At 41.6% G+C, this 16,851-nt stretch overlaps 1 protein-coding gene across 1 annotated transcript in view; it reads left to right on the top strand.

The window, feature by feature from the left end:
- LOC307250727 (transcription factor SOX-6-like) overlaps positions 1–16,851 on the top strand; it is a 103,205-nt gene that overhangs the window by 41,412 nt on the left and 44,942 nt on the right. Inside the window, exon 4 of the mRNA XM_080027893.1 lies at positions 1,012–1,210. Coding sequence (XP_079884019.1) covers positions 1,012–1,210 — 199 coding nt within the window. The remainder of the gene's footprint in view (positions 1–1,011; positions 1,211–16,851) is intronic.

Here is a 16,851-nt window from a genome sequence, read left to right on the forward strand (position 1 = left end):
AGAAACACACCTGAACAATCCGCGAGTGACACACTATCTCCTAATCCTCATTACAGAGGCATCTTCTGCTTAAAGACAAAGTGCACTGCGGGGGCCTCTCTCTCTCTCTCTCTCTCTCTCTCTCTCCTGCAGCCGCTTCAAGGGCGTCTTAAGATCCCTGCTGTTAGCCCAAAGCCCCTTGTCTTTGAAACATAAGCCTTTCTAAAGTTCTCGGTAGATCCCCCCACTCTGTAAGGGGAGGAGAAAGCGTCCAGGAATAGCCCCGTGTGCTAGAACACCTGTGCTAAAGTGTCTGTTGTGTGTGTGGGACAATGTGTGTCGTCTTGAAGGGGCTAATCTTCCCGGGTAAATATAGCTCCGTTATGTGTGTGCCTCTTGCTTAAGTCATAACCCAGCGGAGAGCAAACAGCAAGGGGGACTGAAACCCCTCTGGTAAGTGGAGCACATAATAGAAAGGATCATTGGTTATCTATCAATCTGTGGTAGCAACTAGTTTTCAGTTACACTTTTTTTTGTCACTTTAGTTAACAGGAATGATTTAAAATTGTAACGACGAAAAAGTTGGATTAGATACTTCTTTTTAAACCTTTAATTGCAACACACATGTATTTAAAAAAAAATACAATAGTCAACCTTATTACCAAATATATATACAATTAATACCAACTTAAAGGAATGGATTGAGGTGACTCCACAGATCAGAAAAGGTTAAAAATCATGTCCCATCAATAGCGAAATCCAATCCTATAAATTGACCTTTCCATGATGTGTTGAATTAGCCAGCCCGTGCCAAGGTACAGTCCTGTTGAGCATGCATCAGCTCAATCAAAATATAACAGCGTAAGCATATACTGTACAGTAAACAAGTGATGCATTTGTCTGCTGTAAATCAAAAATGAAAATAAGCAAATGAAAGGGCCCAAGTTGTCATAACATGTTATATGGAGAAGATCACTTTGCAAAAGGCCGGTAATCAAACCAATGGATTATATTTTCTGTGTCTTTTTCCAGGACAATGAAAGCAGTAAAGTCTACTACCGGAGTAACTCTACCTCTCCTCCCAAGCCGGAGGAGTGTTCCCGGGAGCGCGGGGAGAGCGTGATCGGCCTGGCCTTTGGAACGCCGGAGCGCCGCAAAGGAAGCCTGGCTGACGTGGTGGACACACTCAAACAGAAGAAACTGGTGGAGCTGACCAAGACAGAACAAGACGGTAGGACATATGAGTGTTTTGCTAAATACATGTGTGTGTGTGTAAATACATACATGTGTGTGTGTGAGGAAGTTTTTTTTTTGTCTGTGTGTGTGTCTCTGAATGTGTTTTACCTGAAATGTCTCCAAAGACAGTGGGACACACATTCCATTTTTATCTTAATTTGTATATCTATAAACAGTGGACTAAACATACAACAACAGTATATGAAAAAGTGCTCTGAGGAACTTTCACTTTGTGTTATGTCTTGCACCCCTTTGGACAAAAGCGGTAGTGTTTTTACAACGCCAGCTGTAGTTCCTCTGTGAGCGTAACCATGTCTCGTTTGCTGTCACATGTATTTTATGATCATCAGAGGAAAAATTTGACTGTTTTAGAAATATTTAAAAGTTCCTCGGAGCATCTTTGAAAGCAAAATAAGACATCAGCTTTAAAAAGGTTTAACCGTGTGGCACATACAGTAGTTTGTTTCTAACAGTATTTGTTTTGCTTTAGACAAAAAGGGAAACTGAAGTGGGAGTTAATTCCCATCACGTTTGATACTGACAGGAAGCTACTGTTGCTCATTTACTCCTGTCACTTAAAGGGGAGAACAGCCTCATACCTGTATTTTGTTTTTACCTTTCTGAACACACACACACACACACACACACACACACACACACACACACACACACACACACACACACACACACACACACACACGCGCACACACACACACACACATCCTCTCCAGAAGGATCTTTGAACATCTGAAATTACACCTGACAGATCCCCTCGCTGGCTCGTTAGATCCCAATATCAAATGAGTTAAAAACACAGGTTTCCCTTTCTGCTCTGATCTCAGCCCACTAACACAGGGAAAGTGCCGGAGCCTCTCGGCGTGCCACAGCTTGCCCTGTCTCACCCCAGCAGCCAGCCAGATCTAAAACCATCTATCAGCCCTCTTTACTGTTATGTGCACACATAGTAATCATGATGATATCAGAGGAGTGCTTGATCTCGCTCATTTACTTTGTTATTGATACAGTGAAGTGGGCCAGAATGGGAGAGCCAGAGGCGCAATACAGTAGACAGTGTCTTCTAGTTGAAAGATATGGTAGCTCTTGCCTCTTATCTCCCGTACGGAAACTGGTTTGAAAGGAAAAATAGAGAGAGAGAGTGTGTGTGTGTGTGCGTGTTTAGGTGTGTTTGTGAGTGTGTGTTTGTGAGTGTGTGTGTGTGTGTGTGTGTGTGTCAGTGTGCGCGTTCTAAAGTGTTGTGACGTCTTCCTGTCAAATCAAAGGGGACTTGAGTGGAAGGAAATGCTGGGGGAATACTTTAAGTGTGTGTCTTCTTTTCATATTTTTTTTCCATCACCTGTGTGTAGGTGTGTCCTTACATCCAGCCTCAACTGCGCTTATAGCTCCTGAAATATTGCTGGTTTTATATAGATATTATGTATCTATCTGTCTTTCTTTGGGTATGCAAATCCCTGTCAATTTAGATAAACTATTTATTTTTTTCGTCCAAAGGGGGCCGCTAGAATCATCAACAAAACCCTGAAAACTCCTCATAGTCACTTTAAATGATTAAGCACAGGATTTATATATTTTTTCAATTTCTTCTATATTTTCACAATACAATTTAAAAAAAACACCACAATAACAAGATAATAATAAAATAAATATTATAATAATAATATATTTATTCTTTCTCGTCTCTAGCTCTAGTGGTGTTTAAAGTCGGGGCGGATCAGCAGTAGTGATTTGTTACACACAGACACATCAGAAGCACCACAGTTCTTCTGTAAATATTTCATCCAACGACGCCCAACAATGACTCAGATTTCCTGCACATTTTCCCCTTCTTTTGCGAAAAACAAAGAAAAGAAAAGAAAAAACCACACACACACACACACACACACACACACACACACACACACACACACACACACACACACACACACACACACACACACAAACAGCTGGCTATTGAGTTCAGCTCTTCTTTTTGCCAATTAGCGGAGCTGCTATCCCCGAGGACTAGTGGCATTGATCACGCCGCAAACACTCATCTAAGACAAAAACAAACGAGATAAACGCCCAATGTAACCAGGCGCATTGAATCACACGGCATAATGAATAATTACTCCTCTGTCTTGGGGGCCTTGTAAACGCTCATGTGAATTGCTGTGGTCCTTGAAGATGCATTGTAAAAAAATGTCTTTCATACACTGTGTGGTGGTATTGCAATTCATTTAGAGGCTAACTTAACCCTACATGTAGACATTGACAAGTAGCTTTTTTTTCCCTCTCCCACTAATGACTTTAGTTCAAATGAGACGAGGTGATCAATAGATGGCTCAGGCCGAATGCTTCATTAAGTGAGGGGTCTCCTTCAGTGGCAAACAGTTACTGTAATCTCCAAACCCTTTGTTTTTTTAATAATTGTTAAAGGTGCGCTATGCAGTTTCAAGGGAGAGGGATTTCTTTACATTTGCAGAGCCTGTAGTTTGTTGACAAAATATATTTTCTCTACATGTAATTCTTAGTATTGAATAATTCTATCATTTTAAATCAAAACCAAATTATTTGGAGGCACCTGGAACCAAACTTTAGACTAGAATATGTTTGTAAAAAAAACTGTATCAGAATCAGAATCAGAATCAGCTTTATTGGCCAGGTTTGAGTAAAGGGATTTGTCCTGCTGCAACAGTGAAACGGTAACTATTAAGGTAGCTTCATAACTTCAAACAGTGATCCAATTTTTATTGTTAGGAAAGTTTGTCCATTTATATAGAATTTACCTTGGAAAATGTTAACTTTTCTGACATACCCAAAGCTACACAGTGCACCTTTAATTTGTCGGACTAATGCTTCATTTTATTGCAACTTTCACTCCTTCACTGTGTTGTTGGTGTTGATATGGTTTCTATCATTCAGCTTCAGGAACCTTTTTTATGGAATCCCTCTTCAACAGAAAACCTTTTTCAAATCCTGACTTAAAGCTATATTGTGTGTCTCAGGTAAAGGCAAAGCATCACAGATAGTTTTGGTTCAAGGAATGTAATGCACACAGGAGTGCAAGGACATACTGGTAAAATAGTCTTATATACTGAATCCTTGACATCATTTTGTATATTTTCAAACACTACACAGAGAGACATATGTTCACTTAGAGTGGCTTTAAAAAAAAGATATTTATAGATATATTCTTGGAAACCTCTAACGGTATATGACCAGATTTGATCATCGACACTCAAATGGCCAGCACGTTAAAGCCTGAACAATGAACCCTCCACCCTCCACCTCCCGCTGAAAGGGCCCCCAGTACGCTGTGCTCTCCCGGGTGAGATTGGCTGTATGATCAAATGGGAACGGACCTTATTAGCCACCGTGCGCTCACTTAGCCTAACATGGCTGACCCTGCTGGGCCTACTGTAGCCCTGAGCTAAAGTGTGGATGATGTCGTTGTTAGCCTCCGCATTGCACTTACCCCCTGTCGGCACGCTGTTAGCTGTCCGCTACTCACAGGCAGCGGTAAGTGCCTGTGACAGTCATAATGAATAGACATGGCCTTGCTTTGCATTGTGGGGGATTTTTTTTTTATCTCTTTTTTTTCCTCCTCCACCCAACTGCCGCCTCAGCTTTTAAAAAGCTTTATCAAGAAACTCTTTGAGACAGTGTCAGCTAGCTGTATTACCCCACAGCTGGTTGCTGCAAATACATCCTTTTCTCTGCCCAGACTTTTCACAATATAACAAGAGGGTGAAGGGCAGCAGTTTTTCTTGACAAGTTTGCATTATGTTGAGTTGCGCCGCCTGCATTGTGTGAATGGCTCAGATACAAAGGCTTACAGCAAACTAAAGGCCTTTTCCTCCATAGTGTTAAAGCACTTAGCACATATTAAACTGAATAAAATGTCCAAGGCCAGATGGAGGGAACATCGGAAAGAAAATCAATGTGGGCACGAGACGTGTTGTCGAAAAGGAAACGCTCCTCCGTCCTCTGTCATTTTGTAGCTGAAAATAAGAGATCGAGAGGATGGGATAGAGAGCCTGTAATATACAGTGCAATAACCTGTCTCTTAACATTGATAGGCGCCTCATTAATCCCAATTCACCTCGTCTCCTTGAGCCCTCAATACAAAAAAAATCAGTCCGGAGTGGACACATTTACCAAAGCATTCTGGGATGCTGCCCGGCGAACCTTTAGCCCATTGAAGTGCTCAATCAAGCTGGCTCAGTTTTGATGAGTGAATTACCATTATCTGTATTGTTGTGTACCTCAAAAGGGGGTTGACCTACAGTTAACAGGGGCCTGCCTGGCATGGGCATGGTGCTCTCATGCCAACTTAGTCAGCCATCTAAAATGCCTAGAGCAGCTCTGGCGCCTGGCACACACTTAACATCACTCTAATCCCTGCTGCTTACACCCGACCCTGTGTGTGAATTATACTGTACTATTCGTTCGTTTCATTTACAAATGAGACCATGGCTCAATTACCGATATGCTGTAAACTGGTGCGGAGTGGGTTTTAAAACAGACACCTGCGCGGCTAATTTATGAATTTGGCCAAAGGATTTCAACTGGACAAGAGTTATGTCTTGGGATATATTGTCTTCTAAGTATTTCTTATTTTAACATGAGATAAAGTCAAGCTTACTTAGACAGTGTACAATTTGATGGGACATTGCTCACTCATGTTTTTTTTTCATGGTAACACTGAACATTAGCAATGTTGACAAGTGCACAGACACACTATTCGACAGTTGCCCTTCACTTGGAAAAAGGAATTGGTCTAAGAGATTTTTTTACAAAAAAAGGATTTAACAAAATGTATTTAATCCATTGCAAAAAATCCACATATAATTTTTTTAATCCGTCATAGATTCCCCCAAAACACGCTTGTTAAAGAAAAAGAGCAGATTCTGTTGCTACCTCGAGGTATTTATAAAAACCCAGGCCAATGATACAGTTTGAGATTTGGGAACTACACCAGCTGCCCCTCCCATCATATGGAAACAGGCAACATCACAACTTCCCCTCTGGCTTTAGTGGCAACATGATGGTGCATTTCTGGGATCCACCAAAAACCAGCTTTCCTTTCACAAGTCATCGTGAATCTCTTGAGTTTATTCATTTCTGCGGGAAAACTTGAAGTCATAATTAGGTGCAAAACACTAAAACTTTTTTCCCCATTTTGTCTGCACAGTGTCCGGTTTGAGCAAGAAACAATTATGAATTATATACTGGGCCTGTAATCGGGCATTGTTTTGCATGATTAAAGGCCTTGTCAACATGTTTTCTGAATTAGCCTCTGAAGAAATGTGGTGTAGCGTGAACTCAAATAAGATTTTCATTATTTTATGAGAGATTTTTATTTATTTATTTGCACTTTTCTCACTGGTTTTAAGTTGAGGTGGGTGTGGTTGGTTGGGAAAAGGTCGGTGATGTCACACAATTGCACCAATCAGAATTGAGCATTATTAAGTAAAAGTCTTCTTTTTCTTCAAGAGTTGATCAGTTATTTCGGTGGTGGATGATGTCAGCTTTAGGAACTAGCTTCTGTAAATGAATACACCAACACTGTCTCGTGACCTCTTGCAGTTTCGACCATCAACTCTTTTACGAGCCCTCTCCTTGCACTGTGTGTTTAAGCCTGTGTGTTGTCTAGTTTTAGAGGATCTTTCACTGTTCTTCTTCAGTTGAGGCCAGGCCAGAGAGCTGGGCACCCAATCACCCATATAATGTCTTCCCCAGCTGGTTCAAGGGGGTCAGAGCGAGGCCAATAGCTTTCCTCTAACCCTGCTGCTGCTACTCTGTGACAATACAGACATTCTGCTTTGTTCTCCCTCCCTGCTGAAAGCCTGTTTCAACATCTCCGCTGTTACTGCCACTCAAACTGTGGAAAGCACGTCCGCTTCTGGAGGCGGGAGGGTTAGTTGGGCGGGCTGGGAGAGTGGATGTGTGATTGTGTGTTTTATCAGAAAGTGTAGTCCTATACCTCTGTGACATCCGTGTTGGAAATATTCACTTAACCTCTACCTTAAAAATATTAGTAGGGAGATTCCCTTTTGTTTCACAGGAGCTAACGTTAAAACTAGCAACATAGCTACTAGCCCACGCCTGTCATTAATAGGCCTAACTATTTTCAACTAAGCTGCAAAATGAAACTATAGTGAGTGTGACCCAACTTTGAATGTAAGTTAACGTTAAGGTGGACTGCCCATTATTCCGACTGCCTGTTATAACGATAGCTATACAATGGTCTGACATATTTCCACCGCGGTGAAGTCAGTTTTCAGTTAGATCTTGAAAAGACATTCATCAGCGACGTCTTGTTACTACTTTCACCCGCAGTAGTAGGTTGGCACACTAACCAGCCCTCACACGGGGCCGGTACACGAATACGCATATTAATTAGGGACATCAATACAACACCGTCGACACAAAACTGACTTAGTCGCTAGATGATTGTCTGTGGAATATCCAACTTAAAACTAACTTGGCCAATGTGGAAATATGACTACTGGGCTGTCTGAATAATGGGACGTTGGACTCATGGCATGGCACCAACGTTAACACTATAGCAACTTAGCTTCTAACCCACACCTCTACACCTCTCAGTAATACTATTTTAAGGTTAAATCATCTATAGGCTCTTTCAACTAAGCTGCGAATGAAACGGCAGTGTTTGACCCAACTTTGAACTTCGGTGATCCCGGCGTACCTGACCTGTTTGTGTGTGAGTGTGTGTGAGAGGGGTTATGGCGTTATACACTCAGGTGGAAGTAGTTGTGATGACAGCTTAACAGGCGAGTTGGGTCAGTCCCGAGAGTTAAGCTTATTGGCTAATTAACAAGCTCTTGGCTCTGGCATTATGTTTGCCTTCCTCCGTGGGATTGGCAGCTTGAGCTGTGATTGTGAGCAGTTAAAGGCTTTGTCTGTCTATGTGTGTGCATGTGGGTTAACATTTGGGACATTGGTGCATACAACAAAAAAAAACTGTAACTGTAAAACGGTCCCAACTTGCCATATTAAGGCCTATAAGGCTGCATTGTTTGTGTTTGTGCCGGACATTAATCTTGATTCTTAAATCTTCAAATAAATTGAAATCTATTTTGTTGTTTTGTGGTCAGTGCCAATCTCTTTCATTGTGCCAACAGGCCAAATCCCACTGGACATTTTGTGGTTGTTTGAATCTTTCCCTGTGTAATCGATAGGGATCTCTTTACTAATGATCAGCCAATGTGTCTGACTACAATACACAGTCAGTATGGGAGATGCCTGGTAGCCCTCTCCGGCTCAGCTGGCTGTGGGCCAGACAGCATATGGTGCGGGCGCATGCAATGTGGTTTAGCTGGAACAGTTTTGAATGTCGTCCAAAAGAATCAGATTAAATTGTGATTTTATCACGTCCCTTTTTTTTTCTTTTACTACGATTTCAGGGGAATGCCAAATTGTTCACCTGATAATTTAGCATCTGGCAAAAGCCAACATGACATCACTGTAATGAGAGGAAGATAGTGTCAAAGCCGAGATAGATCCTGTGTTCCTGTGTGGATCCAATGCAGCATCACAGATCTGCTGCAATACAAACTGTGATTAAAACCGGTGGCCTCTGTTGAAGCATTACCCATAATGCTTTGATAAACTGTAAACAACATGTTAACTTAAATATCAATTTCCTTTAATTGACGTTTTAATATGTACAAAATGAATAAGATCATTTCACTTGTTTACAACATTTTATGGAAAGTAAGCGGTCATAATATTTTCTTCATCATAATCATCATCATCATTTTCAACCGCTTATCTGGAGTCGGCTCGTGGGGACCCCAAACTTCTCTAACCCGGGCATGATATTTTGTTTTGATTGAAGAAAGTGGCTGTTAATGTTCTTATATGGGATTTAAAAAATAATAGTAATGTAATACAATTAATATAAAACCTATAGGATACCTTTATCAGCACAAATCATATTAAATTCATTTGTAAACCTTCACAATCCGACCCTTTTTTTCTGGAAACCTGCTTGCTCTATACTACAAACTCAACTTCACATGAGGCATATTATTATCATATCCAGGTTTCTGATACGAAGGTGTGGACGGAATCAGTTTGGTTCAGGCGGTTATGTTGGATCCACTTTGCTTTTTGACTCTTCGGTCAGCGGTCCAGACTCGCACACACACACACACACACACACACACACACACACACACACACACACACACACACACACACACACACACACACACACACACATACACATAAACACACACACACACACGCACACCACCCCATCTCTCTATGACCTAAACCACAGACTCCACCCACATGGGCTCCCCTGAAGGCCTGACCCAAAACAACGCTTCTATTGTGTCTGAACCACACATCGTGCAGTGTGCATGTGTGTGCATGTGTGTGTGTGTGTGTGTGTGTGTGTGTGTGTGTGTGTGTGTGTGTGTGTTAAGTAGACTAGGGTTTCATATATCATGCCTAAAGTGGAACCAGAAGCTCGGGTCTTGAACTGGTGTTTTGGAAGCGTGCTTTCGACAAAGAATACATTTTGCACTGTGGCTGTGAGGGTATATTCAGGTTCCGGTTGTTTTATTTTACCTAAAAGAACAGATAGTAATATTTCTATAGCATGGCAGAGTGGTAGCGGGATAGATGAAGACTCATTCAAGTCTGTACAAATTAATTAATTATCATGAATGAAAGATAAAAAGAAAAATTAAAAAAGAAAACGGAAAAAGAATAAAAATAAAGGAAGCTCCAAAGTTTTGGTCCATCCAATCTAAATACAAACATTTCACAAAATGGATTCTCTTTGAAGTAAGAAAACACACACACTCCTCTCCGAGAGAGGAATGTGATTTCAATTAAACAGAGGACTGTTTACTTCATTTTCACTAAAAGAAAAACCTTGAAAAATGCGAGAGGACGCAACAATAAATAAAAAAAATATTTCCTTAATGAATAGATGTTTTACTTTACGTTTGATTTTAATTAGAAATCATAAATGACCTTGCTGCCGCGGTGCATCCTACGCCCGAGCTTGTTAATTTCTTTAAAAAAAGATCGTCAGTCAATCTGATTGTTCTCCGTCTCTCAATCGAAGAGGCGAGGTGACGTCGAAGGAAAATATCTGAAAAATTCATTAATTTTTCTTCTTTATTTTGAACAAATAATATAAAGGAGTGATAGTTGTGAAGTGGAATCAGCCACTGATAAGTTGCACCATCTGTGTGAGTGTTGCAAACAATTGTCTCTAGAGACAGTTCGAGCTTTCAAAGTCTGATTTATTTAAAAAAAAATGTTTTAGGTATTTATTTGTTTACTTCTAACTCTTGCAGCTTCATCAGTACAGGGTCTACAATTATTTTAAACACAGTGTCTTTCATTTATAGTTATAGTTATACTTCTAGCCTTCAGTCTGTAACATGGGGGTGGTTGTTGTTGATATCAGTGGCTGTACAGCTGGGCAGAACTGACCACTCACAGCAGGGATCAAGCGGAGGGCTTTTCTAGCATTACGCTCACACCTTCAGTAGAAACACTATCCTTTGTCTAATTCAGGGCTGCAGGCTTGGCAGCACTGCCCCCTTATATCATGTAAAATACTGGGAGGGAGGGAGGAGGGAGGAGGGAGGAGGGAGGAGGGAGGAGGGAGGAAGGGAGTAGTGTGTGACTGTGTGGGTATTTTTAGCACGGGAGGCCCCCAGTGGGAATCAATGCCCCACCCTGGCAATGTTAGGGCCTGACTTTATTCTCTTAATATGCAGGTGAAGCAAAAGGACAGTCATTAATTTTTTGTATGTGCTAAAGGTCAAAGATCAGAGCTAGGGTTTAGGGTGGCATGCCCATGTAAATCTATACACTCATAACTGCTGCTGTGTGATCTCCAGGCAGCTTCTGGATTATGTTGTTTTTCAAGTCATCTTTAGAAAAATACAATGCACTGATTCCACCGCCTACAATGTGACTATTTATTTGATTTAAATTTAAATTTAAATTTAAAGCTGGAATTTAAATATATGTTTTCCGTTTTTTTGTCCGTTTTTTTTCATAGACATTTTATAGACTGACTAAATAATCTGTTTAGAAAATTATTTGCAGATAAATTAATAATGACAACAATTGTTAGTTAGCTGCAGCCGATACCTTTTACAAAAATGCCTGTGTACCCTCTCCCCAGTTTATTTGTTTAAATTGTAAAGTGAATGTGTATGCTACTGGTGCAGCAGTGTTGACTGGTGCACTCATCATAAATCAACCTGGATTATAGCATCAGCTTAACATTCAAAATTTGTGGTGACAGTACACGCTATGGGCTGACATGTGGCTCCTACAGGTGGCCTTCTGCATTAGAGAGGGTCAGGCAGCAATGGCAGAAGAATGTGTGTGTGTGTGTGTGTGTGTGTGTGTGTGTGTGTATGTGTGTGTGTGTGTGTGTGTGTGTGTGTGTGTGTGTGTGTGTGTGTGTGGCTGAAGAGGGTTATGTATGAAAAGAGGGTTACACAGGGCTACTATCCACAGAACCCCCTCCCATCTTCCAGGAGAACTGGATGCTTTCTCAGGCCATGTTCTGCGACAAGAGAGTCTGGGTGTCATCTGACAGATGAAAATAGTGTGTGTGAAATGGACACCGCGCTAACACGCAGCAAGGCTAACCACTCTGCACTTTAATGGTTTTACAACACTGAGCGAACAGTGATGGACCATTGAAAAGTGTGTGTGTGTGTGTGTGTGTGTGTGTGTGTGTGTGTGGGTGTGTGTGTGTGCAATTAAACGTCTCAGCAGCAGTGCACTGGCATTCTTTAATCAGTGTGTGGGGTGTGCATGTGTGTGTGTGTGTGTGTGTGTGTGTGTGTGTGTGTTGAGGCTTGAGAGTGCCCCAGTGTTCTGGTATCAGTGTGTTTGTCTGTGTGTATCTTCTTCCTCCTCCTGGCTGTTCTGTCTCCTCATGTTTGGACATATGTTGAGTTTTATTTCACTGAGACATCAATCCTGCTGGCCAGCTGTTAGGACAGCTGCTCTCTCTGTGTGCCTCTCTCTCTCTCTCCATTTCTCTCTTTCTCTCTATCTGTTGCTCTCGCTCTATCTCTCTGTGTCTTTCTGCTTAGCTGTCCGCCTGCCTCTCACTTCGTCTCTTCCTTTTTTTTTTAAAATACTCCTACCTTTTTCGGTTTGCCTTTTGTACATTTCAAAGGTGGAGTCAGTGATTCTGGAGGACGCTTCTTGTCAAAATCCCTTTTTTGTCCAAATCATTGAAAATCTCCTCATGATCCACTACCTGCCTGTACTGTGTGCGCTGTAAAAAAAAAAATAATAATCTGGTGTTATAGACTCTGTAAACCGGTTTGTAAACAAAGGGTATATAAACAAAGAGGGCCCACCATAGCTAGCAACATGCCCGTTTATAGAACCTAGGCTGTGTGGTTAACACTGGATTTTTTTTTCAGCACACAAACAGTATGAAAAAGTAGCAGCTTGTTAGAATTAGCAGCTTAAAAGTAGCAGCTTTTTGTCAAATTCACTGAATTTGACAAAAAGTTAAAACCAACAAGCATTCTCCAGAATCACTGACTCCACCTTTAACTCTTTTTCTCTCGCCTTCTATCCTGCTCTTCCCTCTCTCTCTCTCTCTCTCTCTCTCTCTGCGCTGCTGTGGGGTCGACATCTGAAGTCACACCACTGACATAAATTTGGACGTGCAAAGTGTAGCTGTCAGCTTCCATTTACACAGGTTCAGTAGCGAAGTTAAGACACGGGAAGGTTAGTTTTTCATTTTTTTGTTCGGCCGTCGATGTGTTAGACAAACATCAGACACCCACTAGAACCGTAGCCTTTGTTATTTCTAACATTAACTAATTTTTCAGATTAATGTATTTCTCTCTTTACCTTGGCGTTGGCGACTGCAGACTCACCGAGCTCGGGGCGAGTGAGCACTGCACTTGAGTGAGAGACGCAAGTGTGTTTCCATCCAAAATGTCAAGTGAATTATAGGGGGGAACTTTAGATATGTCATCAAATATAAAAGGTGAATTAGGTACGTATGCTTCTATAAAGCCAATAAACTGACTTCCTGAACGTAGACCCACACTGCTGGTTGGACAACGACTGGAAAATTTCTCTCACAAGAATTGTTATTTTTCTTTTGTATGTGCTTAAATTATGCTCAAATGTTACACTTTCACCTTAAATCAAACACTGATGGTATATATGTAGCTAATGACCGCGCAAACCAAAATGGAGACTTTTCCTCGTTCTTGACACAAAACAAACATTGTAAACGATATTTCACAAAATGTGCGATGACATTTTTAGACATTCATACATTCAGACGCTGTTCAATAACATTCAGCAAGCCAAGTCTCTCACCGATTTGGGCAAAATGTTTCCAAGACAAAGAGGATTTTCCACTGCGAGCAATTGTGTTAAGTGTATATGTCATAATAGGGTGGAGGGAGTTTGACGACTTCCATGACTGACAGTTAGAGAACTTTGGGCAGCTTCATTGGAAAAAAAATCACTTTTTAGATATAAAATCAATGACTGTGTTCAAGCCTGTTTGCATACAGACACAAGGAGAGAGAATGTATGAATAGTTTTTGCACTGTTTGTGCAGTAAATTAAATCAATCCAAAACAAAGCATTTTAGCCAATTTCAATCAAGTCACTTTTTTTTTTTGTGGGTCAATTTAAGATGAATTCGTCAATTATGGCCACAAATGCTTGAGAATGTGTTACTGTCTGACTTACCAACTAAAGGGTGCGGTTATTGTAGCATTAAGAGCGGTCAGTCGTGTACCAAAGTGGTGGGGGAAAAAAAGTAAAAGTGAAATTCTTCTGCCTATATTACCACATAATTCAGTAGACTCCTTTGTTTCTAAACATTGAGAAATATCGCTTAAAGAAAACTTTAAAATATTCCCACTGTGCTCTATTAAGGCCATTTTATTGAAAAGTTCATTCCATCAGAAACTTTTTAAATACGTGGAAATGGAGAGAGAGACACAGGGAGAGAGAGAGAGACAGAGAGAGAGAGAGAGAGAGACAGAGAGAGAGAGAGAGAGAGAGCGAGAGAGAGAGAGAGAGAGAAATACATAAAGAGGGAAAAGAGAAAACGACTCGGTCTGAGTGTAGGAGGCCTGTGGCACGCACTGTTGTTCTTGGCAGTGGCTGTTTCGCAGTGTTGATGCTTGTCTGCCACACACACACACACACACCACACACACACACACACACACACACACACACCACACACACACACACACACACACACACACACACACACACACACACACACACACACACACACACACACACACACACACACACACACACACACACACACTGTAAGTACGTAACACACCGAGTAAGTTGCCTGTGGCTCATGTAAAACACCCAAAACCCTGATTCTTGGCAGGTTGGCTTTGGGACAGGTGATAAAAGTGTGTTTACCCTAAACACACGCCAGCCGCCTTGACTGACTGCCTGTTCACTGATTTACTATGAATATCTCTCTCTCTCTCTCTCTCTCTCTCTCTCTGTTTATTCACTTGTTATCTCCACCACCTTCCTTCCGTATCTCCTTCATTTCATTTTATCGCTCTGTTACCCCTTCTCTCTGTCTCTCCTCCCTTTCTTTACTCGCTGGTGTTCAAACCATCTGTTTTACAGCCAATTAGAAATGTCCCATAGTTGTAGCGTTTGTTTGGTTTTACTGTATTGCTTTTGCAGTGAGGACACAGAAGGTGATGGATAAGCCACTTTTTGGTGTTTAAAATAACAGAAGTGAAAAGTAAATATAGTTGGAGCTGCAGTGGTTCAGGAAAGATAGGGAATTTGTTGTAATCTGAAGGCAGTCAAAATTGCTTTTGAAAGAAAAGTATCGTTTAGGAACATATATGGAAGTCAAAGCATCAATATCAAAAATTATTGAGTGATACCAAGCCCAGTTTTACATATTTTCATCAACACCTTCCACCTATCTTCACCCCATCCATCCATCCATCCATCCATCCATCCATCCTTTCTCTCTCTCTTCTTTCCTATTTAAACTATCCATCTTCCGCATTTCTCCTCGACTTGATAAAGTAGCCGGTGTTTCGGACAGCGAGGAATTTTTATCCACCGTCCAGTCTAAACAGCACTTGATCTCGGGGACAGATAGAGAGCCATCTAGGGTAAAACATCTCTCCCTCTCTCATCCTCTATCATCTCTCTCATCCCTCATCCCTCACTTCTTCTTCTCTTCCCCTTCTCCTTTCCCATCACCCACTCACTCGTCTACTTGTCCATTTGTGCACACACAGTTGACTTATGCAGATTTATTTTAGAGTTACAGGTTGTACTCCCGTCAATGTGCTCACTAATTTAGTTTTCTGTAAATATCACCCATGGAACTAAATGTACACAAACACTCATTTCTGAAACGGTCTCTGGTTCCTCTGATGATCATAAAGGACATGTAACAGCAAACGAGACCATCAGTGCAAAGAATGCTATTTTTATATAGTTTTTCTCAATGCCTTTGTCATGGGTATGCTCACCCAGGAACTAAAAATGTCGTAGTAAAAACACTACCGCTTTTGTCCAAAGGGGGTGCAAGCATTGACATTCCTCTGAGCACCTCTAACTACCATACTTTAGAGGAATGAGTCTCCAAATACCTGCCCCCCCCCCCTTCAAAAAATTTGTTTGGGGAAATCACTGATATTTCTGTGGTTCTTAACTTGTTCCTTTCCCCTCTCCCTCCCCGGCTGCCATTGTCCCCCCCACTGTGTTTATACGTTGATCCCATGTGATCTGGACGGCTGCATTAGCTTATTTACAACAATCATAATCCCACTGTAAACATGCAAGGCTTTAATGGACTCAATGTGGAAGTTGGACGGCATGTCTTGACCACACAATGGGCCCATACGCGGCACACACTAAACATTATAAGCCATTTACAATAGGCCATGTGCCCTCACGAATGCGTATAGCGCCTTTTGTCGGGATAAAGGCCCCACAAATGAGCTATTGTCTGACTTAACCATTTCTAAATCAGGCAAGCCTTCAGGGGCCATGTTTTCCACACAGCACCCAAGAATGTCTCCCTTTTTTGTGTGTGTGTGTGTGTATGTGTGTGTGTGTGTGTTTACGTCCTTGGTAACTGGGGCTTCGGAAGGGGCCCTGCGTGACCGTGACACCATCTGTGGCACATCCGCTGCCACAGAGTACACACACACACACACACACACACACACACACACGCACACACACGCACACACGCACACACACACACGCACACGCACACACACACACACACACACACACACACACACACACACACACACACACACACACACACACACACACACACACTCAAACTTGAAGGAGCAGACACATATTCACACACAGGTATAATACACCGTCAAACCAGAAAACTCCCTTTGAGCGGCTCTTCTGTCAGACACACAACGGAAGAAGAGTAAATTGTATGCTTGTTGACAGCACAGCCAAACAACCAATACAGCAGAAGGATGTGAGGATGTATTGTGTCACGTTGTTTTGATTAAGAATAGACTCCAGAAGAACAATGTTGTCCAATGTTGTAATGGTCTGCGTCATGTGAAATGGGCAGCACGCACTGTGCTC

Source organism: Ammodytes marinus (genome assembly GCF_949987685.1).
Source record: "Ammodytes marinus genome assembly, chromosome: 5".
Taxonomy (NCBI): domain Eukaryota; kingdom Metazoa; phylum Chordata; class Actinopteri; order Uranoscopiformes; family Ammodytidae; genus Ammodytes; species Ammodytes marinus.